Source organism: Tachyglossus aculeatus, chromosome 1 (assembly GCF_015852505.1).
Source record: "Tachyglossus aculeatus isolate mTacAcu1 chromosome 1, mTacAcu1.pri, whole genome shotgun sequence".
In the NCBI taxonomy this organism is placed as follows: Eukaryota; Metazoa; Chordata; class Mammalia; order Monotremata; family Tachyglossidae; genus Tachyglossus; species Tachyglossus aculeatus.
In genome coordinates, this window is record NC_052066.1 from 48,535,604 (window position 1) to 48,555,244 (window position 19,641).

Sequence of the window (19,641 nt, forward strand, 5' to 3'; positions counted from 1 at the left end):
CACCTCCTCCTGGAGGCCTTCCCAGACTGAGGCCCCTCCTTCCTCTCCCCCTCCTACCTCTCTCCATCCCCCCTGCCTTACCTCCTTCCCTTCCCCACAGCACTTGTATATATGTATATATGTTTGTACGTATTTACTACTCTATTTATTTATTTTACTTGTGCATATCTATTCTATTTATTTTATTTTGTTAATATGTTTTGTTTTGTTCTCTGTCTCCCCCTTCTAGACTGTGAGCCCACTGTTGGGTAGGGACCATCTCTATATGTTGCCAACTTGCACTTCCCAAGCACTTAGTACAGTGCTCTGCGCACAGTAAGTGCTCAATAAATACAATTGAATGAATGAAATGCAAGGACGATGCAGAAGGCAGTGATAGAAGAGGAAATGAGGGCTTAGTTGGGGAAGGCCTCACGGAAGAGATGTGTTATTAATAAGGCACAATAGAGAAGCAGCATGGCATAGTGGATAGAGCACAGGCCTTGGAACCAGAAGGTCATGTGTTCTAATCCCAGCTCTGCCACACATCTGCTGTGTGACCTTGAGCAAGTCACTTCACTTCTCTGGACCTCAGTTACCTCATCAGTAAAATGGGGTTTGAGACTGTGAGCCCCATATGGGACAGGGGCTCAGTCCAGCCCAATTTGCTTGTACCCACTCCAGTGCTTAGCACAGTGCCTGGCACAGTCATTCATTCAATCATATTAATTGAGCACCTACTGTGTGTAGAGCACTGTACTAAGCGCTTGGGAAGTACAAGTCGGAAACGTATAGAGACAGTCCCTACCCAACAACGGGCTCACATGGTAAATGCTCAACAAATACTATGATTATAGTATTTCCAGCGCTTGGAAGGTGGGGAGAGTGATTGTCTGTCGGATAAGAAGAGAGAGGGCATTCCAGGCCAGAGGCAAGATGTGAGCAAGAGGTCAGTGGAGAGATAGACGAGACTAAAGAACAGTGAGTAGGCTGGCATCATTAGAAGAGCAAAGTGTACAGGTTGGGTTGTAGTAAGTAAGCTGTGAAATAAGATAGGAGGGGACAAGGTGATTGAGTGCTTTAAAGCTGAGGAGTTTCTGTTTGATGAGGAGGTGGATAAACAACTACTGGAAGTACTTGAGGAATAGGGAGACGCCGACTGAAAGGTTTTGTAGAAAAATGATTAAGGCAGCCGAGTGAAGTATGGACTGCAGTGGAGATAGACAGGAGGCAGGAAGGTCAGCAAAGAGGCTGATACTATAATCAAGGTGAGTTAGGATAAGCGCCTGGATAAATGTGGCAGTAGAGGAAAGGGTGGATTTTAGTGATGCTGTGAAGATTGAATGGACAGAATTTAGTGGTAGATTGAATATGTGGGTTGAATGAGAGAGCCGAGTAGAGGATAATGCCAAGGTTATGGGCTTATGAGACAGGGAGAGTGGTGGTGCTGTCTACAGTAATGGGAAAGTCACAGGGAGGACAGAGTTTGGGTAGAAAGATAAGGAGTTCTGTTTTGGGCATGTTATGTTTGAGAGGTTAGAGGAGGAAGGAGGAAATGCAAGACAGCAGAGAAGGAATGAGATCAGGACTGAGATGTAGATTTGGAAGTCATCTGTAGAGAGATAGTAGTTGAAGTCATGGGAGTAAATAAGTTCTCCAAGGGAGTGGGTGTAGATGGAGAATAGAGAGAGACCCGGAAATGAGTCTTGTGGGACTCCCATAGTTAAGAGGTGGGAGGCAGAGGAGGAGCCTATGAAAGATCTCAGAAAGATGAGGTGGGATATCCCTAAAATCTCCCCTGCCCCTCCCCAGTCCCTCTCTGCTCCCGCCCCCTCTTCAACTCTCCCATCTTTCCCAGCAGAATCTCAAGAGGAGATCTCCTGCCTTCTTTCAGAATCCAACCCCTCCACCTGTGCATCCAACCCCATCCCTTTGCAACTTATCAAAGCACTTGCTCCCTCCCTTCTTCCCTCTCTGACTGCCATTTTCAATTGTTCACTCTACAATGGCTTCTTTCCCACTGCTTTCAAACATGTTTACCTCTCCCCCATCCTAAAAATACCACCCCCTTGACCCCAAGGGCTCCCTTCAGTTATTACCCCATCTCCCTCCTACCATTCCTCTCCAAACTTCTTGAGCGAGTTGTCTACATTTGTTGTCTCAAGTTCCTCTCCTACAATTTTCTCCTTGACCCCCACCAACCTGACTTCCTTACTCTTCACTCCACAGAAACTGCCCTCTCAAAGGTCACTAGTGATCTCTTTCTTGCCAAATCCATCATCCTCTACTCTATCCTAACCCTTCTATACCTCTCAGCTGGTTTTGACACTGTCGACCACCCCCTTCTCCTGAAAACATCCTCCAACCTTGGCTTCACTGACATTGCCTTCGCCTGATTCTCCTCCTATCTCTCTGGCTGCTCATTCTCAGTCTCTTTCACAGGCTCCTCCTCTGCCTCCCAACCCCTAACTTGGGGTGTCCCTCAGGGTTCAGTTCTGGGTCCCCTTCTATTTTCCATTTATACCCACTCCCTGGGAGAACTCATTTGCTTCCATGACTTCAACTACCACCTCTATGCAGATGGTTCCCAAATCTACATCTCCAGCCCTGATCTCTCTCCCTGTCTGAAATGTCACATTTCCTCCTGCCATCAAGACATTTCAACTTGGATGTCCTGCCATCGACTCAAATTTAACATGTCAATAAATACGATTGAATGAATGAATGAATGAATGAATATTAATGTCTGTCTCTCCCTCTAGACTGTAATCTTGTTGTGGACAGGGATCGTTTCTGTTATATTGTTGTATTGCAGTCTCCCAAGGGCTTAGTATGTGCTCTGCACACAGTAAGAGCTCAGTAAATATGATCAATGGATTGATTGATTGATTGATTGATTGAAAGAGACTGAGAAGGAATGGCCAGAGGGATGGAAGAACTTCAGGCCAGGTGGGCATCAGAGAAAGTGGGTGGGCTAGAATCTCTTGGCCTGAGGTTTCCAGGAAGAAAGGGCAGAGTCTAAAATCCACTTATCCTGGTCTCTCAGTAGAGACCCAAAAGATGCCATGCTGTCAGTGATCCCAGGAGAAACAGTGTGGCCTAGTGGATAGAGAGAAGCAGCATGGCTCAGTGGAACGAGCCTGGGCTTTGGAGTCAGAGGTCATGGGTTCAAATCCTGGCTCCCCACTTGTCAGCTGTGTGACTTTGGGCAAGTTGCTTAACTTCTCTGGGCCTCAATTACCTCATCTGTAAAATGGAGATTATGACTATGAGCCCCCCATGGGACAACCTGATCACTTTGTAACCTCCCCAGCACTTAGAACAGTGCTTTGCACATAGTAAGTGCTCAATAAATGCCATTATTATTATTATTATAGAGCTTGGGCCTGGGAATCAGAAGGACATGAGTTCTAATCTTGGCTCTGCCACTTGTCTGCTGTGTGACCTTGGGCAAGTCATTTTACTTCTCTGGTCCTCAGTTCTGTCATTAGTAAAATGGGGATTAAGAATGTGAGTCCCATGTGGGATAGGGACCGTTTCCAACCTGACAAACTTGTTTCTGTCCCAGTGCCAAGAACAAGGCTTGGCACATAGTAAGTACTTAACAAGAACCATAATATTATTATTATTATTATTATTTAGGGCTCCCAGGACCCCAGGAGTAGTAGTATTATTCTGGTGGAAGGAACCATGCTCTGCTTACAGGGGTAGCTGGAGAAAGGCCTGAACCACACTATTTTCGCTGGCGGGTCTATTCCTACTTTCTATTGTTGGAAGCCAAAGGGGAAGAGAAAATAAGGCAGCAATAGGACCTAAAATGTCCAGGTTAGCAGGCCAGTGCTTCGTTCTCTGGATAGGGGAAGAAGAATGAAATGCACAGTCCAACATCTGATGGACTTTTTTTATGGTACTTGTTACGTGTTTATTCTGTGCCAGGCACTGTACTAAGCACTGGGTAGATACAAGACAGGTTGGACACAGACCATATCCCACACAGGGCTCACAGTCAATTCCCATTTTACAGTTGAGGTAGCTGGGCCCCAGAAAAGTTAAGTGACTTACCCAAGGTAACATGCAGACAGGTGGCAGGGCAGGATTAGAACCCAGGTCCTCAGACTCCAAGGCCTATGCTCTCTCCACTAAGCCACACTGCTTCTTGGTCAGCTTTGCAGGCAGCAGCCTCCCACTGGTTCTCACAAGACCTAAGAGTGCGGGCAGGGAATATGTCTGCTAACTCTGTTGTATTCTCCCAAGCACTCAGTACAGTGCTTTGCACATAGTAAGTGCTCAATAAATACATTGATTGATTGATTGACTGATCTGCATGTAAAGAATATATCCTTCCCACCCATCTTGGTAACCACTTGCTAACAGTCAAGGGCCTCGGAGTCAGAGGACCTGGGTTCTAATCCAAGCACCACCATTTGTCTGCTGTGTGACCTTGGGCAGGTCACTTCTCTGTGCCTCAGTTACCTCATCTGTAAAATGGAGATTTAATTCTCCTCCATCTGATTTAGATTGTGAGCCCCATGTGAGGCAGAGATGGTGCCCAATATCTTCTGTTTACCGCAGTGCTTGCTTAGCACATAGTAAGTGTTTAACAAATATTTTTTTAAAAATGCAACATGTTAATCAACAGCAATACCTATTTCATTCCTCTGTTTTTATTGCATAATTTTCCTTGTAAACACACACATAAACCATTAAAATTCTACATTGTCTTCTTTTCCTGTGTTTTTCATTATGGTACTTATTAGTCACTGAGTAGTTGGCAAATTCAACTAGCAGGAAATAAGAATAGGCAGTTTGACCTAAAGGAAGGAATATAAGAATATTATTATTGATAATAATAATAATAATAATAAGTAATAGTATTAATTCTGTTATTTGTTAAGCTCTGTGTGCCAGGCATTGTACTAAATCCTGGGGTGGATACAAGTTAATCAGGTTGGTCACAGTTCCTGTCCCTCCATTGACCCCCGGCCCACGTCATCCCCCGGGCCTGGAATGCCCTCTCTCTGCCCATCCGCCAAGCTAGCTCTCTTCCTCCCTTCAAGGCCCTGCTGAGAGCTCACCTCCTCCAGGAGGCCTTCCCACACTGAGCCCCTTCCTTCCTCTCCCCCTCATCCCCCTCTCCATCCCCCCTGTCTTACCTCCTTCCCTTCCCCACAGCACCTGTATATATGTATATATGTTTGTACATATTTCTTACTCTATTTATTTATTTATTTTACTTGTACATGTCTATTCTATTTATTTTATTTTGTTAATATGCTTGGTTTTGTTCTCTGTCTCCCCCTTTTAGACTGTGAGCCCACTGTTGGGTAGGGACCGTCTCTATATGTTGCCAACTTGTACTTCCCAAATGCTTAGTACAGTGCTCTGCACACAGCAAGCGCTCAATAAATACAATGGATTGATTGATTGATTGATTGATTGATTGATTGATTCCTGTCCCACGCAGGGCTCACAGTCCTAAACCCCATTTTACAGATGAGGTAACTGGGGTACAGAGAAGTGAAGTAACTTGCCCAAAGACAGCTGACAGATGGCAGACCCAGGATTAGAAGCCATGTCTTTCCAACTAGCAGGCCCATGCTCTGTCCATTAGGCAACACTGTTCCGCTGTCAGGCGAGTTGGGAGATCCATGTTTTGAATCCCTGTTATGCCATTTGTCTGCTAGGTGACTTTGGGCAAGTCACTTAACCTCTCTGTGCCCCCATTTCTCACCTGTTGATGTCATGATAAATACCTGCTCTACTTTCCTCTTAGATTGTGAGCCTCATGTTGTATAGACACTGGTTCTGATTTGTTAGGTTTGTATCTATTCATTCAGGCATATTTATTGAGCGCTTACTGTGTGCAGAGTACTGTACCAAGTGCTTGGAAAGTACAATTCAGCAACAAATAGAGACAATCCCTGCCCACAACAGACTCATAGTCTAGAAGTGGGGAGACATACAACGAAACAAGTAAACAGGCATCAATAGCATCAATTTAAATACATAGGTCTTTCCCAATTAACTTATAATATCCCTAATTTATATCCCCTAGCTGCCATTAGAGCAATTCCGCACCACCTAAGTACTCACAAATGCCACAGCACTCATATACATATCTTATACACTCTTTTTAATTAAACCCTAGCTTTTGTCCATAGCCTCTTTTCCCTCATCCTCTTATCAGCAATTTATTTTAACCATGATCACCCCTGCTAGATGGTAAATTCCTTGAGTGCAGGGATCATATATGATAAATTATGTATTTATAATAATAAATATAAATAATATTAATAAATATAAATATACAAATATATTAGAGAAGTAGTGTGGCTCAGTGGAAAGAGCACGGGCTTTGGAGTCGGAGGTCATGGGTTCAAATCCCAGCTCCGCCACCTGTCAGCTGTGTGACTTTGGGCAAGTCACTTAACTTCTCTGTGCCTCAGCTACCTCATCTGTAAAATGGAGATTAAGACTGTGAGCCCCACGTGGGACAACCTGATCACCTTGTATTCCCCCCCCCCCCAGCACTTAGAACAGTTTGTTGCACATAGTATGCACTTAATAAATGCCATTATTATTATTATTATTATTAATTTATGTTTCCTCCTCTAGACTGTAAAATCACTGTGGGCAGGGAACACGTCTATCAACTCTGTTATATTTTACTCTTCCAAATGCTTAGACCAGTGCTCTGCACACAGTAAGCACTCAAAAAATGCCAGTGATTGATTGCTATCAGCTAATTCTATTGGATTTTGCCAAGTACTTAATACAGTGCATAGGGCATATTTGGAACTCAGTAATTGCTATTGACTGACTGAAATATGTATGCTCTTTTTAAGAAAGAGGATCTTCAGGTCTATGAAAAATACTGTCAGAATAAGCCCCGTTCTGAAGCTCTCTGGAGACAATGTGGAGATAGCCTCTTCTTCCAGGTAAGAGTTCATAGGCTACTTGCTCTTTGAGGACAAGTAAAGGTCTTTCATGTTTATTTTACATTCCCCAAAGTCCTAATAAAATGTCCAAAAGACACCCAAAAGAGCTGTAGATGATGCTGATGACAAAGGAATAATAGTACCATATTCTGCCTAGAAAGTGTTAATTAAGTATGGGCATTTTTTTTTAAGCAGCAGGACCTAGAGGAAGGAGCAGGGGACTGGGAGCCAGAGGACCTGGGTTCTAATCCTGCTCTACCACCTACCTCCCTTATGACTTTGAACAAGTCAGTTAACTTCTCTGTGCCTCAATTTCCTCATCTATGAAACGGGGCTTGAATCCCGGCTCTGCATCCTTCTTAGACTGTGACTCCCATGTGAGAAAGAAACTGTGTCCAACGATTAACTTGTACTTCCCCAGACACGTAGATCAGTGCTTGACATAGTAAGTACTTAACAGATACTATTATTATTATTATAAAAATGCAAGAATTGGGAGTCCTTGAGAGAAATGTCTGACTCAAGACTGTGTACATTTCAATAGATTAAAAAATGTGCACTCACTTCTGGAGGAACAAATAGATATGAAAATATACTCTAACTTTGGGTCCACTGTTTTGAGGTCCTCAAGCTGTGAGCCTTCATTCATTCATTCATTCAATCGTATTTATTGAGCACTTACTGTGTGCAGCGTACTGTGTTCAAGTACTAACTGCTTGCTTCTTGTTAGCCTCAGTAGGTGTGAACTTTGGCTCATAAAGGACTACCCTAAAGGGCAAAAATTAGTGCATTTTGAAGTAAGAACATAAAATGTTCTTATACACATAAGCCCTCATCATCAATAATATAATCATGCTAATAACAGTGGTATTTGTTAAGCATTTACTCTATGCCAAGCAGTAGATAGATACAAGATAATTAGGTTGGGCATAGTCCCTGTCCCAAATGGGGATCACAGTCAAAGGGGGAGGGAGACCAGGTATTTAATCTCCATATTACAGATGAGGAAACTGAGGCAAAGAGAAGCCGAGTGGCTTGCCTAAGGTCAAACAACAGGCAAAAGAGAGAGTCAGGATTAGAACTCAGACCCGTTTTTTCCTCTAGGCCACGGTTCTTCTGCTCCTGGGCTTTACAGCCTAGTACTGAGTCAAAATTGTCACATGGAAACGGTTAGTGTGGAATCATTTTCAAAGTCCATTTTTCCCTCAGGCTCCAAGTGACATGTAAATACCTTTTTTACTCATATATTTGAATTTTGAGAATGATTAATACTGCAGTTATCTTCTTCAACAAACTGTGTGGCCCTCTTCCATTTCTACAGATCTTAATTTTCTCTCTTTTTTTCTCTTCCCCCTTCTAATGGCTTTTAAAGGAATGTCAACGCAAACTGGACCATAAGCTCGCTCTAGATGCCTATCTCCTAAAGCCAGTACAAAGAATCACAAAGTACCAGTTGCTCTTAAAGGTAAATGAAGCAAACCAATAATTATGTATGTTAAAAACCAAATAATGGGTGTGTGGGCCCTTCCTTTAAGAGCTAAGCTCCAGGGTTTGGATCCGTATGGTCAGCACTTCATTAGATCTTGAAGAGGTGGCAGAGTGCTAGCTGCTGGCACAACTTCTACTGTTCCACTTCTGACATGGTGGGACGGAGTATGGAGATCACAAGGAGAAGGGAGAGGCACCCCTGCACCCGAAGGTGGACAATTCTGGCATTTTTCCATATTCTTTCTTGACAAAATTGTGAACATCTTATGTTATCTTTCTAAAATCCCCTCTCCTCTTTTCTGGTCCCTCCCTCTTCCTGTTCCTGCACTCTCTTTGACTCTCCCGGTTTTCCCAGAAGTATCTCAAGAGGAGATCTCTCACCTCCTATCAAATGTACCCCTTCCACCTGCACCTCTGTCCCCATCATTTTATTCCTTATCAAACCCCTCCCTTCTTCCTTGCCTGGCAACCATCTTCAACCATTCACTTTCCAATGGCTCTTCCCCACTGCTTTCAAAGACGCTTACGTATCCCCTATCCTTAGAGAACTCTCCTATGACTCCATGGCTCCTCCTGTTTTCACCCCACCTCCCTCCTACTATTCCTCTCTAAACTCCTTAAGTGAGTTGTCTACATCCACTGCCTCCACTTCCTCTCCTCCAATTCTTTCCTTGATTCCCTCTAATTTCATTTCTGTCCCCTGCACTCAACAGAAACTGCCATCTCTGAGGTTACCAGTGACTTCCTTCTTCCAAAATCCAATGGCTTCCACTCCATCCTTATCCTCCTTTGACCTCTCAGCTCCCTCGACACTGTGGACCATCCACTTCTCCTTGAAATATTATCCAACCTTATTTCACTGACACTGTCCTTTTTTGTTTCTCTTCCTATCTTTTTGACTGCTCCTTTTCAGTCTCTTTGGCAGTCTCCTCCTCTGCCTCCCATTGTCTGATAGTGGGGGTCCCTCAAGGTTTAGTTCTGTGTTTCCTTCTATTCTTCATCTACACCCACTCCGTTGGAGAACTCACTCTCTCCCATGGCATCAACTACTATCTTTATACAGATGATTCCCAAATTTACCTATCCAAAGTTGACTTCTCTCCTCTGCAATCTCAAACTTCCTCCTGCCTTCAGGATATCTTTACCTGGATGTCCCACTTACACCCCAAACTCAATATGTCAAAACAGAACACCTCGTTTTCCTAACCAACCCTGTCCTCTCCATCACTGTAGATAGCACCCCTATCCTCCCTATCTCGCAATCCCTTAACCTTGACCTTATCTTCAACTCATCTCTTTCATTCAACTCACATTCTTAATCTGTCACCAAATCCTATCAGTTGTACTTTCACTACATCTCTAAGATCTGCCCTTTCCCCTCCACCCAAACTGCTACTACACTGATCCAAGCACTTATCTAGCCTGCCTTGACATTTACATCAGCCTCCTTTCTAAACTCCCTGCCCGCTGTCTCTCCCCACTCCAGTCCGTACTTCACTCTGCTGCCTGGATCATTTCTCTAAAACAAAGAAGTTTCATTCCTTGTCTCTCCACTCCTCAAGAACCTCCAGTGGTTGCCCATCTACCTTCACACCAATCTCCTTACCATTAGCTTTAAAGCACTCAGTCAGCTTCCCCCTTTTACCTTACTTCACTGATTTCCAGCCTGCACATTTGACTCCTCACTGTACTTCTTTCTCATCAACCATGCCACCAACCCCTTTAGTATTCCCTCCCTCCATCCCAGAATCAATCAATCAATCGTATTTATTGAGTGCTTACTGTGTGCAGAGCACTGTACTAAGTGCTTGGGAAGTACAAGTTGGCAACATATAGAGACAGTCCCTACCCAACAGTGGGCTCACAGTCTAAAAGAAATATTTTAGAACTCCCACCTCCTTCCATATACACCATACCACCACTCTCCCCACCTTTAAAGCCTTACTAATACTACATCTCCAAGATTAAGCCCTCTTTCCCCCTACTTTCTCTCCCTTCTGTATTGCCTATGCATTTGGATCTGTAACCTTTAAGCATTTGATAGTCACCCCACCCTCACAGCCCCACAGAACTTAATTTATATTAACATCTGGCCCTCTAGACTATAAGCTCCTCTAGGGCAGGGAACGTGTCTACCAACTCTGTGTACTTTACTCCCCCAAGCACTTAGCACTCTGCACAAAAGAAGCGCTCAAATACCATGGATTGATTGATTGTTCTTGCTGGTGTCGAGGATATGCCCCCAGATGCTCCTGCAGAAATTAAGCCAAATTTATGCTTATTAAATTACACAGAATTAATTTGGGTATGCTGGGCAGCACTTTTACCCAAATTTTGAATCTTTGGTGAATACATAATGGGTGTAGGAACTAGGTACAGCATATACGGGGAAGCAGCGTGGCTCAGTGGAAAGAGCATGGGCTTTGGAGTCAGAGGTCATGGGTTCAAATCCCAGCTCTTCCAGTTGTCAGCTGTATGACTTTGGGCAAGTCACTTGACTTCTCTGTGCCTCAGTTCCCTCATCTGTAAAATGGGGATTAAGACTGTGAGCCCGCTGTGGGCTGATCACCTGATCACCTTGTAACCTCCCCAGTGCTTAGAACAGTGCTTTGCACATAGTAAGCACTTAATAAATGCCATCATTATTATATATTAATATATACATTATTATATATTATTATATATTAGGCAACACTTCACTGCCTTTTTCTACCTAATATATATGGACACTATCCAAATACTATGTAGGCAGTTTGAAATTTCATGTAATAGTGAGGTAAGGGCTTATAATATGAAACATGGAGGAAAATGCCTGTTTACTTGTGAGTTTTAGTGAGCCAAAATGTTTCAAAACCTGAAGTATTTCACAAAACCTGAAATATTTCACCTTCTATTTTTCACATCAACTCTACCTGCATTAATCTGCATTAGCTCCAGATTACTGACTCTGTTTATTAATTATATATTATTTGTTTTAATATCTGTCTCTCCCTCTAAACTATAAGTTCATTTTGGGCAGGGAATGTATTTACCAACTCTGTTGTGGTATACTCTCCCAAGCGCCACTCTGGTATACTCGGCACATTGTGAGGACTCAAATACCATTGATTGATTGATAAGCTCTTCTGCTGGAGTACCATCTAGAAATAATATCTTCTTTGCCAATATTACTCTACCGACTTAAGTGTTACTACAGCTTCCAGAAGTTCATCATCTTTCACAATGGTACTTAGCAATAATAATAATGTTATTGTGGTATTTGTTAAGTGCTTACTATGTGCCAAGCACTGTTCTAAGCACTGAGGAGATACAAGGTAATCAGGTTGGGCACAGCCCTTGTCCCTCATGGGGCTCACAATCTTGACCCCTATTTTACAGATGAGGTAACTGAGGCACAGAGAAGTGAAGTGACTTGCCCAAGGTCACACAGCAGACATGTGGCAGAGCCAGGATTAGAACCCACAACTTCTGACTCCCAAGCCCATGCTCTTTCCATGGGTCCATGGGTAGAGCACTGTACTAGGCACTTCTGGACCATTTGGAAGTATAAGAAACAATCCCTACCCTTGAGGACCTTATAGACCAAGGTGGAAGAAACCCTAACTTAAATTGAGAGAAAAATAGCGTTTTTGGCTCTTGTGCTATGGTCTTGAGTCTTTGGTTAAAATAGCGTTTTTGGCTCTTGTGCTATGGTCTTGAGTCTTTGGTTCTAGGTGAAATGCTGTCTTTTTTATGGTATTTGGTAACCGCTTAGTATGTATCAGGCGTACTAAGCGCTGGGATAGGTCATTCATTCATTCAGTTGTATTTATTGAGCGCTTACTTTCATTCAATCGTATTTATTGAGCACTTATTGTGTGCAGAGCACTGTACTAAGCGCTTGGGAAGTACAAGTTGGCAACACATAGAGATGGTCCCTACCCAACAGTGGGCTCACAGTCTAGAAGGGGGAGACAGAGAACAAAACAAAACATATTAACAAAAAAAAATAGAATAAATATGTACAAGTAAAATAAATACATAAATAGAGTAATAAATAGAGCTTACTGTGTGCAGAGCACTGTACTAAGTGCTTGGGAAGTTACAAGATGACACAGTCCGTGTCCCACATGGGGCTCACAGTCTTAATCCCTGATTTAAAGATGAGGTAACTGAGGCACAAAGAAAGTAAGGGTCGAAGTAAACAGCAAACATGTGGCAGAGCCAGGATTGGAACTCAGGTCTTCCAACTTCCAGGCCCATACTCTTTCCACTAGGCCAATCTGCTTTCATATATACCTTGGAAGAGCTGGCCCCTGAGAGTCCAACCCCAAATTTATCCCCACACCCAAAATGAAAATTTGACCCATAGTTGGACCCACCAATGTTATCATCATGGGTGGGGCAGAAGGGAGAAAACCAAAGGCAATGCATCTTTAAATCTTTAGAGAAAAAGAATACCATGATTCCATTAGAGGCATAGTAATAAAAGGAAGAGATAGGATCACTGCGAAAGATTCCACAAAAGACTCCAAGGAACCGGGAACCAAATCAAGTCAGACTTGTTTTACACATTCCCGTTGCTTTGGGGAAATTTGAGAGCAAAGTGAGAATTGCAATCTCAATCCCTCCGGGGAGAGAGCTCCAAATATCACTCTTGAACAGCTCTTTTCCTGAAACTACAAGGGTAGAAAGACCCCAGGTGGCTAAGAGTTTTGGTGGAAAAGGAGACCTTAATTATGTATTGGGCCCCAGGGGAAAAAAGGGGCCTTAAGAAATGCTCAGAGTTTTTTTTTTCCCCTTCACAAGTAAATCTAATCCATCAGTGGTATTTATTGAGCACTTACAGTGAGGAGAGTATAGTTCTAAACCCTTGGGAGAGTTCAGTACAAGAGTTGGTAGATATGTTCCCTGCCCACTGTGAGCGTATTTCAGGAAAGACCAACCGAGGGAAATGAACCCCATTGGTGTGAAACCCTAACTGTTAAAAATCTGCAGTGTAAAAGGGCAGAATAGTATTTCAGAAAATACCTAGGATCCTCAGGACCCCATGACTGGAGATTGGAGAGGTTTTAGGCTCTCACTTCAAAAAACCATGGAGTGGAAACAAGTGGCTTTTCAAACTGCCAATGGGGAAATAAAAATGAACTCCAACAGAACTGGAGGATGTTACTCACGCATGAGGAAAGAATTTGTCCAGTATTGTTTAGGGGAACCACGTGACCTATTCCCCTCACAAGCACTATCATTTGTTTCGTTGAAACCAAGACTAACAACAGCCAGTGTGCACCCAGGAAGTAAGAAAAAAGAAAAGCCTCTGGCAGTATTTGTGCTATGGAGTACAAAGACTTGTGCTGACTTGTCTTATCTTGCCTTATGCTGTTGCATCGTCTCCGACCCATAGCGACCCCATGGACACATCTCTTTCCAGAATGTCCCACCTCCATCTGCAATTGTTCTGGTAGTGTATCCATAGAGTTTTCTTGGTAAAAATACAGAAGTGGTTTACCACTGCCATCTTCCGCATGGTGAACTTGAGTCCCCTCCGTCAACTCTCTCCCATTCCACTACTGCCCAGCATAGGGGATTCTTGACTTGTAGCAGATTACCTTCCACTCTCTATCCACTGGTCATCTACGAATGGAGTGGGTATGCCTCTGCTGGGCTCTTTTTCCTATAGTCGAGACTGGTAGAGTACTGAAAACTCTCTATTCAGAGTATAAAAAGCAATCTATCTTTATAGGACTGGTTTGAAATCAAGCAAGAAATTAGAACCTTCACATATTTCCTAGGCAAAAAGATGAACAGTGCCCCAAAATAGCCATTTAAGGGAAAACAAAAGACAAAGATAAGCCTATAGTGTCACAAGTATAAGGTAATAATGAGAAGCAGTGTGGCTCAGTGGAAAGAGTACGGTCTTGGGAGTCAGAGGTCATGGGTTCAAATCCCAGCTCTGCTAATTGTCAGCTGTGTGACTTTGGGCAAGCCACTTAACTTCTCTGTGCCTCAGTTACCTCATCTGTAAAAATGGGGATTAAGACTGTGAGCCCCCCGTGGGACCACCTGATCACCTTGTAACCTCCCCAGCGCTTAGAACAGTGCTTTCTTTGCACATAGTAAGCACTTAACAAATGCCATTATTATTATTATTAAGTCACTGAAACTTTTTTGTCTTCTTTATACAGCAGCTGCTATTATTCTTAGAACTGACAAGTTACAAATTGCTTTCTACTCTAGCAGGGAATAGTGAAAGGAAGAGGAAAAGCTGGCTTTAAAATAAAATCAAAGGAACCAAACGTCTGATGGCAAATGCAGCCTTTTAAAATGTGTGTTACCAAGTGATGGAACATTTTCTGTCTGTCAGTTTTTCTGGGCCTGTATTTAGCAGTGGGGGCAACCCTTCAGCTCCACATGGCAGCATCTCTCTCATAAACCATCTCCCATCATCACCTGCTTCTATGCCTTCTATCACTGGTGATCTTTCCTTTCTGAACAACGTTATTCTTGCTGACCGCCTCTTTAACCACCTGGATCCCACTTTTCTGGTCTTTGAGATGATGGGAACATGAGCGGTCATGGAAGCCAACCGGGGGATCATTGATTAATGAGTTTCGAGGGCCATTGCTTTGTGCTATGCTTCAGGAGTGAACAGATAATAAAACCATAACTCTCATGCAAATTTAGGAATGTTATCTTTCACTTGTGTTTTAATGGACTTAAGAAATGGGTTTGCCAGACTTACGAAGTGCTTACTATGGGCCAGGCACTGTACTAAACTCTGGACTCGATGCAAGTTAGTCGGGTTGGACACAGTCCCTGTCCCACATAGGATTTACTGTCTTAATCCCCATTTTATGGATGAGGTAACTGAGGCCCAGAGAAGTTAAGCATCTTGCCCAAGGTCACAGAGAAGACAAGTGGCAGAACCGGGATTAGAATCCAGGTCCTTCTGACTCCCAGGTGTGTGCTATATCCACTAGGTCAAACTGAATTTTTTCTGTATTTTAGTTCTCCCCTATCTCCCCAAATCCCTCTGCCCCATATTTTCAGTGAAGGAAAGTGTAAGGGTTATCAATCAGTCAATTGTATTTATCGAACATTTGCTTTGTGTAAAGAATTGTACTAAGTGTTTAAGACAGAACACTATAACAGAGTTGATAGACGTGTTCCCTCACCACAACAAGCTCACAGTCTAGAGGGGGATACAGGTATTAATATAAGTGAATAAATTATGGATATGTGCATAAATTTTGTGGTGGGGGGGTGAATAAAGGGTGCAAATTCATTCATTCATTCAATCATTTATTGAGCGCTTACTGTGTGCAGAGCACTGTACTAAGCACTTGGAAAGTACAAGTTGGCAACATATAGAGACGGTCCCTACCCAACAACGGGCTCACAGCCTCGAAGGAGGAAACAGACAACAAAACAAAACATGTATAGACAGGCAAATCCAAGTACAAGAGCAACATGGAAGGAAGTGGGAAAAGAGGAAATGAGGAGATGTGCTTTTAATAAGGCTTTGATGGTGGGGAGAGTAATTGTCTGTCGGATATGAATAAGGAGGATGTGCCAGACCAGAGGCAGGAAGTGAGTGAGAGGTCAGCGGGAAGAGAGATGAGATTGAGGTGCGGTGAGTAGATTGGCATTAAAAGACAGATGTTCATGGGATAGATTGTAGTAGGAGAGCAGCAAGGTAACATAAAAGGGGACAAGGTAATTGAGTGCCCCAAAGCCTGTGGTAAGGAGTTTCTGTTTTCATTCATTTTCATTACCACTTTTGGCCTTCCCACTGATGCTCTTGCTAGAATGAGCAGTAATTACAAGATTAATTTTTATTGCATTTAAAAGGGAAAACAACAATGACAATGACCAGATTTGGTTGGCCTTTAATTCATCTTTAACTGCTTTGTGCAGGAAATGTTAAAATGTAGCAAGAATTCCGAGGGCACGGCTGAACTTGAAGAAGCCCTGGCCACTGTCCTGGATATCATCAAATCTGCGAATGACTCCATGCATCAGATAGCGATCACTGGATATGAGGTATGTGCTTTAGCAAGTCCCATCGTATGGAACAAAACAGAGCGATCGGGGAGAATGTAGAGGCATGGTTAAAAAGACACATTTCGTGATAAAGACATTTTCCTTGGGATATGCAGTTTAGCTCAAAGCATGAGTGCTTCATGATTCAAATTGCTTATTAAACTTTTCCAGTTATCTTTTGCGTTCCTTACCAGTCTTCCTGTGGTATTAAGCACTGGGGTAGGTACAAGTTAATCGAGTCAGACGCACAGTTCCTGTCCCACATGGAGCTCACAGTTTTAGTAGGAAGGAGAACAAATAGGATTAAATCCCTATTTAAACTGTGACAGAGAAGTTAAGAGATTCAGCCAAAGTCACGCTAAGTAGCAGAGCCGGAATTAGAACCTAGATCCTCTGACTTCCTAAGGCCCTTCATTTTCCACCAGGCCACACTGATTCCCTAATTAGATGCTTCTCCAGGTTTAGGAATGTTTTTAGTATGACACAAACGGCATCGACTACAAATACAGGTACCCAAGCCCACTTGCATCACAAAAAGGGGCTGAAGGGAAAAAGAAAACGTGGATCCTTATATTGACCTTTTTGTCACAGGAACAGTAAAGCTCCAACATTCATTCAGTCGTATTTATTGAGCGCTTACTGTGTGCAGAGCATTGTACTAAGCGCTCAAGTGTGGGTCACAGGCAGGAGTCTAGCCTCATGCCATGTCATGTCCTCATTGCCAAAATGCGTTTCCGCTGACTTCAAAGCACTCACCTTTTATTCAATCGTATTTATTGAGCACTTACTGTGTGCAGAGCACTGTACTAAGCGCTTACCTTGCCCCCTCTTACCTCACCTTGCTACTCTCCTACTACAGCCCAGTCTGTACACCTCACTCCTCTAATGCCAACCATCTCACTATGCCTCGATCCTGTCTATCTCGCCGCTGACCCCTCGCCCACGTCCCGCCACCGGCCTGGAACACCCTCCCTTCCCAAATCCAACAGACAATTACTCTTCCCGCCTCCAAAGCCTTATTGATAGTACATCTCCTCCAAGAGGCCTTCCTTGATTAAGCCCTCTTTTCCACTTTTCCCACTCCCTTCTGTGTCGTCCTGACCGGCTCCCTTTATTCAATCCCCCCGTCCCAGCCCCACAGCACTTATGTACATATCTATAATTTATGATTTATATTAATGTCTGTCTCCCTCTAGATTGTAAATTCACTGTGAGCAGGGAATGTGCCTGCTTATAATCGTATTTTACTCTCCCAAGTGCTTAGTACAGTGCTCTGCACACAGTAAGTGCTCAGTAAATATGACTGAATGAAAGGTGAGTGGAAATGCATTTTGGCAATGAGGACATTACATGGCATGAGGCTAGACTCCTGCCTATGACCCACACTTGAGCGCTTAGTACAGTGCTCTGCACACAGAAAGCGCTCAATAAATGATTGAATAAATGAATTTCCCTATTTGTAAATATCTGCACCTGTATCCCCCAGTACAGTGCTAGCTCTTTTTGGGCAGGAAACCTCCTTGGGACTTCTGTTGACCTTTCCCAAGCACTTACTACAGTTCAGTCAGTAGTATTTAATTAGTGTTTACTCTGCAGTGTACTGTACTAAGTGTTTGGTACAGTTAGAAGAAGCTAGAGTTAGAGAAGCAGCTTGGCCTAATGGAAAGAGCGTGAGCCTAGGAGTCATAGGACCTGCTCTGTTTCCTTGAACAAGTTACTTTATTTCTTTGTGCCTCAGTTCCCTTGTCTTTAAAATGGGGATTAAGATGGTGAGCCCCATGTGGGCCATTGGCTGTGTCCAACTGATTATTTTTATCCGATTCAGTATATTCTCAGCAGGCCCCACTTCAGATGCTGGCAAGCATGAATGAAGAGCAATGATAATTATGATATTTAAGGCTAATTATGAGTTGGGATAGACCATTGTGTCAGGCATAGTCCCTATCCCACACTGGGTTCACAGTCAGAGGAGAAGAGAGGCAGCACAATATGGTGGTCCTGGGAGTCAGAAGGAACTGGGTTCTAATTCCAGCTTCACCACTTGCTTGCCGGGTGACCTTGGACAAGTCACTTCACTTCTCTGGGCCTCAGTTACCTCATCTGTAAAATGAGGATTAAGACTGTACGCTCTATGTGGGACAGGAACTGTGTGTCCAACCTGATTACCTTGTATCTACCCCAGTGCTTAGAAGCAGCGTGGCTCAGTGGAAAGAGCACAGGCTTGGGAGCCAGAGGTCATGGGTTCAAATCCCGGCTCTGCCACTTGTCAGCTGTGTGACTTTGGGCAAGTCACTTCACTTCTCTGTGCCTCAGTTACCTCATCTGTAAAATGGGGATGAAGACTGTGAGCTCCCCGTGGGACAACCTGATCACCTTGTAACCTCCCCAGCACTTAGAACAGTGCTTTGCACATAGTAAGAGCTTAATAAATGCCATCATTATTATTATTATTATTTAACAGTACCTAGCAGGTAGTAAGCGCTTAACAAATACCATAAACAAAGATATTGATTCACATTTTACTGGTAACTGAAGCACACAAAAGTTAAGTGCTTTTGTTTTTATGGTTTTTATGGTTTGTTGTTTTGTTTTCCCTGAGGTCACGCAGCAGTCAAGTGGCAGGGCCAGGATTAAAACCCAGGTCCTCTGACTCTCAAGCCCATGTTCTTTTCATTAAGCCTTTGTTTTTAATAGTTAATAGAAATATTTTTATCTAACCATTTTATAAATTATTTACATGAATTACTTGCATAAAAAACTGTTAATATGGCAATAATTGTTCACTTACCTAGCCGGTCAGCAGATTTTTTTTAAATAAAAAAAGTTATTGATTAAACTCTGCTGCAATTTCAGCCACTTATGTTCCTGATATTCAGATATTTTTTAGTTGAGTAATTGACCTCAATTCTTGTTGTTAATCATTAATCATCTTGTTGTTAAGCAGTGTGGCTCAGTGGAAAGAGCACAGGCTTTGGAGTAAGAGGTCATGGGTTCAAATCCCAGCTCCGCCAATTGCCAGCTGTGTGACTTTGGGCAAGTCACTTAACTTCTCTGTGCCTCAGTTACCTCATCTGTAAAATGGGGATTAAAACTGTGAGCCCCCATGGGATAACCTGATCACCTTGTAACCTCCCAGCACTTAGAACAGTGCTTTGCACATAGTAAGCGCTTAATAAATGCTATTATTATTATTATTATTATTATTTTCCCTGCA

The 19,641-nt window shown here is 43.1% G+C and overlaps 1 protein-coding gene across 1 annotated transcript in view; it reads left to right on the forward strand.

Annotated features, from left to right (window-relative positions):
* Nucleotides 1-19,641, forward strand: part of MCF2L2 (MCF.2 cell line derived transforming sequence-like 2) — a 491,086-nt gene that overhangs the window by 349,761 nt on the left and 121,684 nt on the right. Inside the window, exons 19-21 of the mRNA XM_038758478.1 lie at nucleotides 6,825-6,917; nucleotides 8,290-8,382; nucleotides 16,302-16,427. Coding sequence (XP_038614406.1) covers nucleotides 6,825-6,917; nucleotides 8,290-8,382; nucleotides 16,302-16,427 — 312 coding nt within the window. The remainder of the gene's footprint in view (nucleotides 1-6,824; nucleotides 6,918-8,289; nucleotides 8,383-16,301; nucleotides 16,428-19,641) is intronic.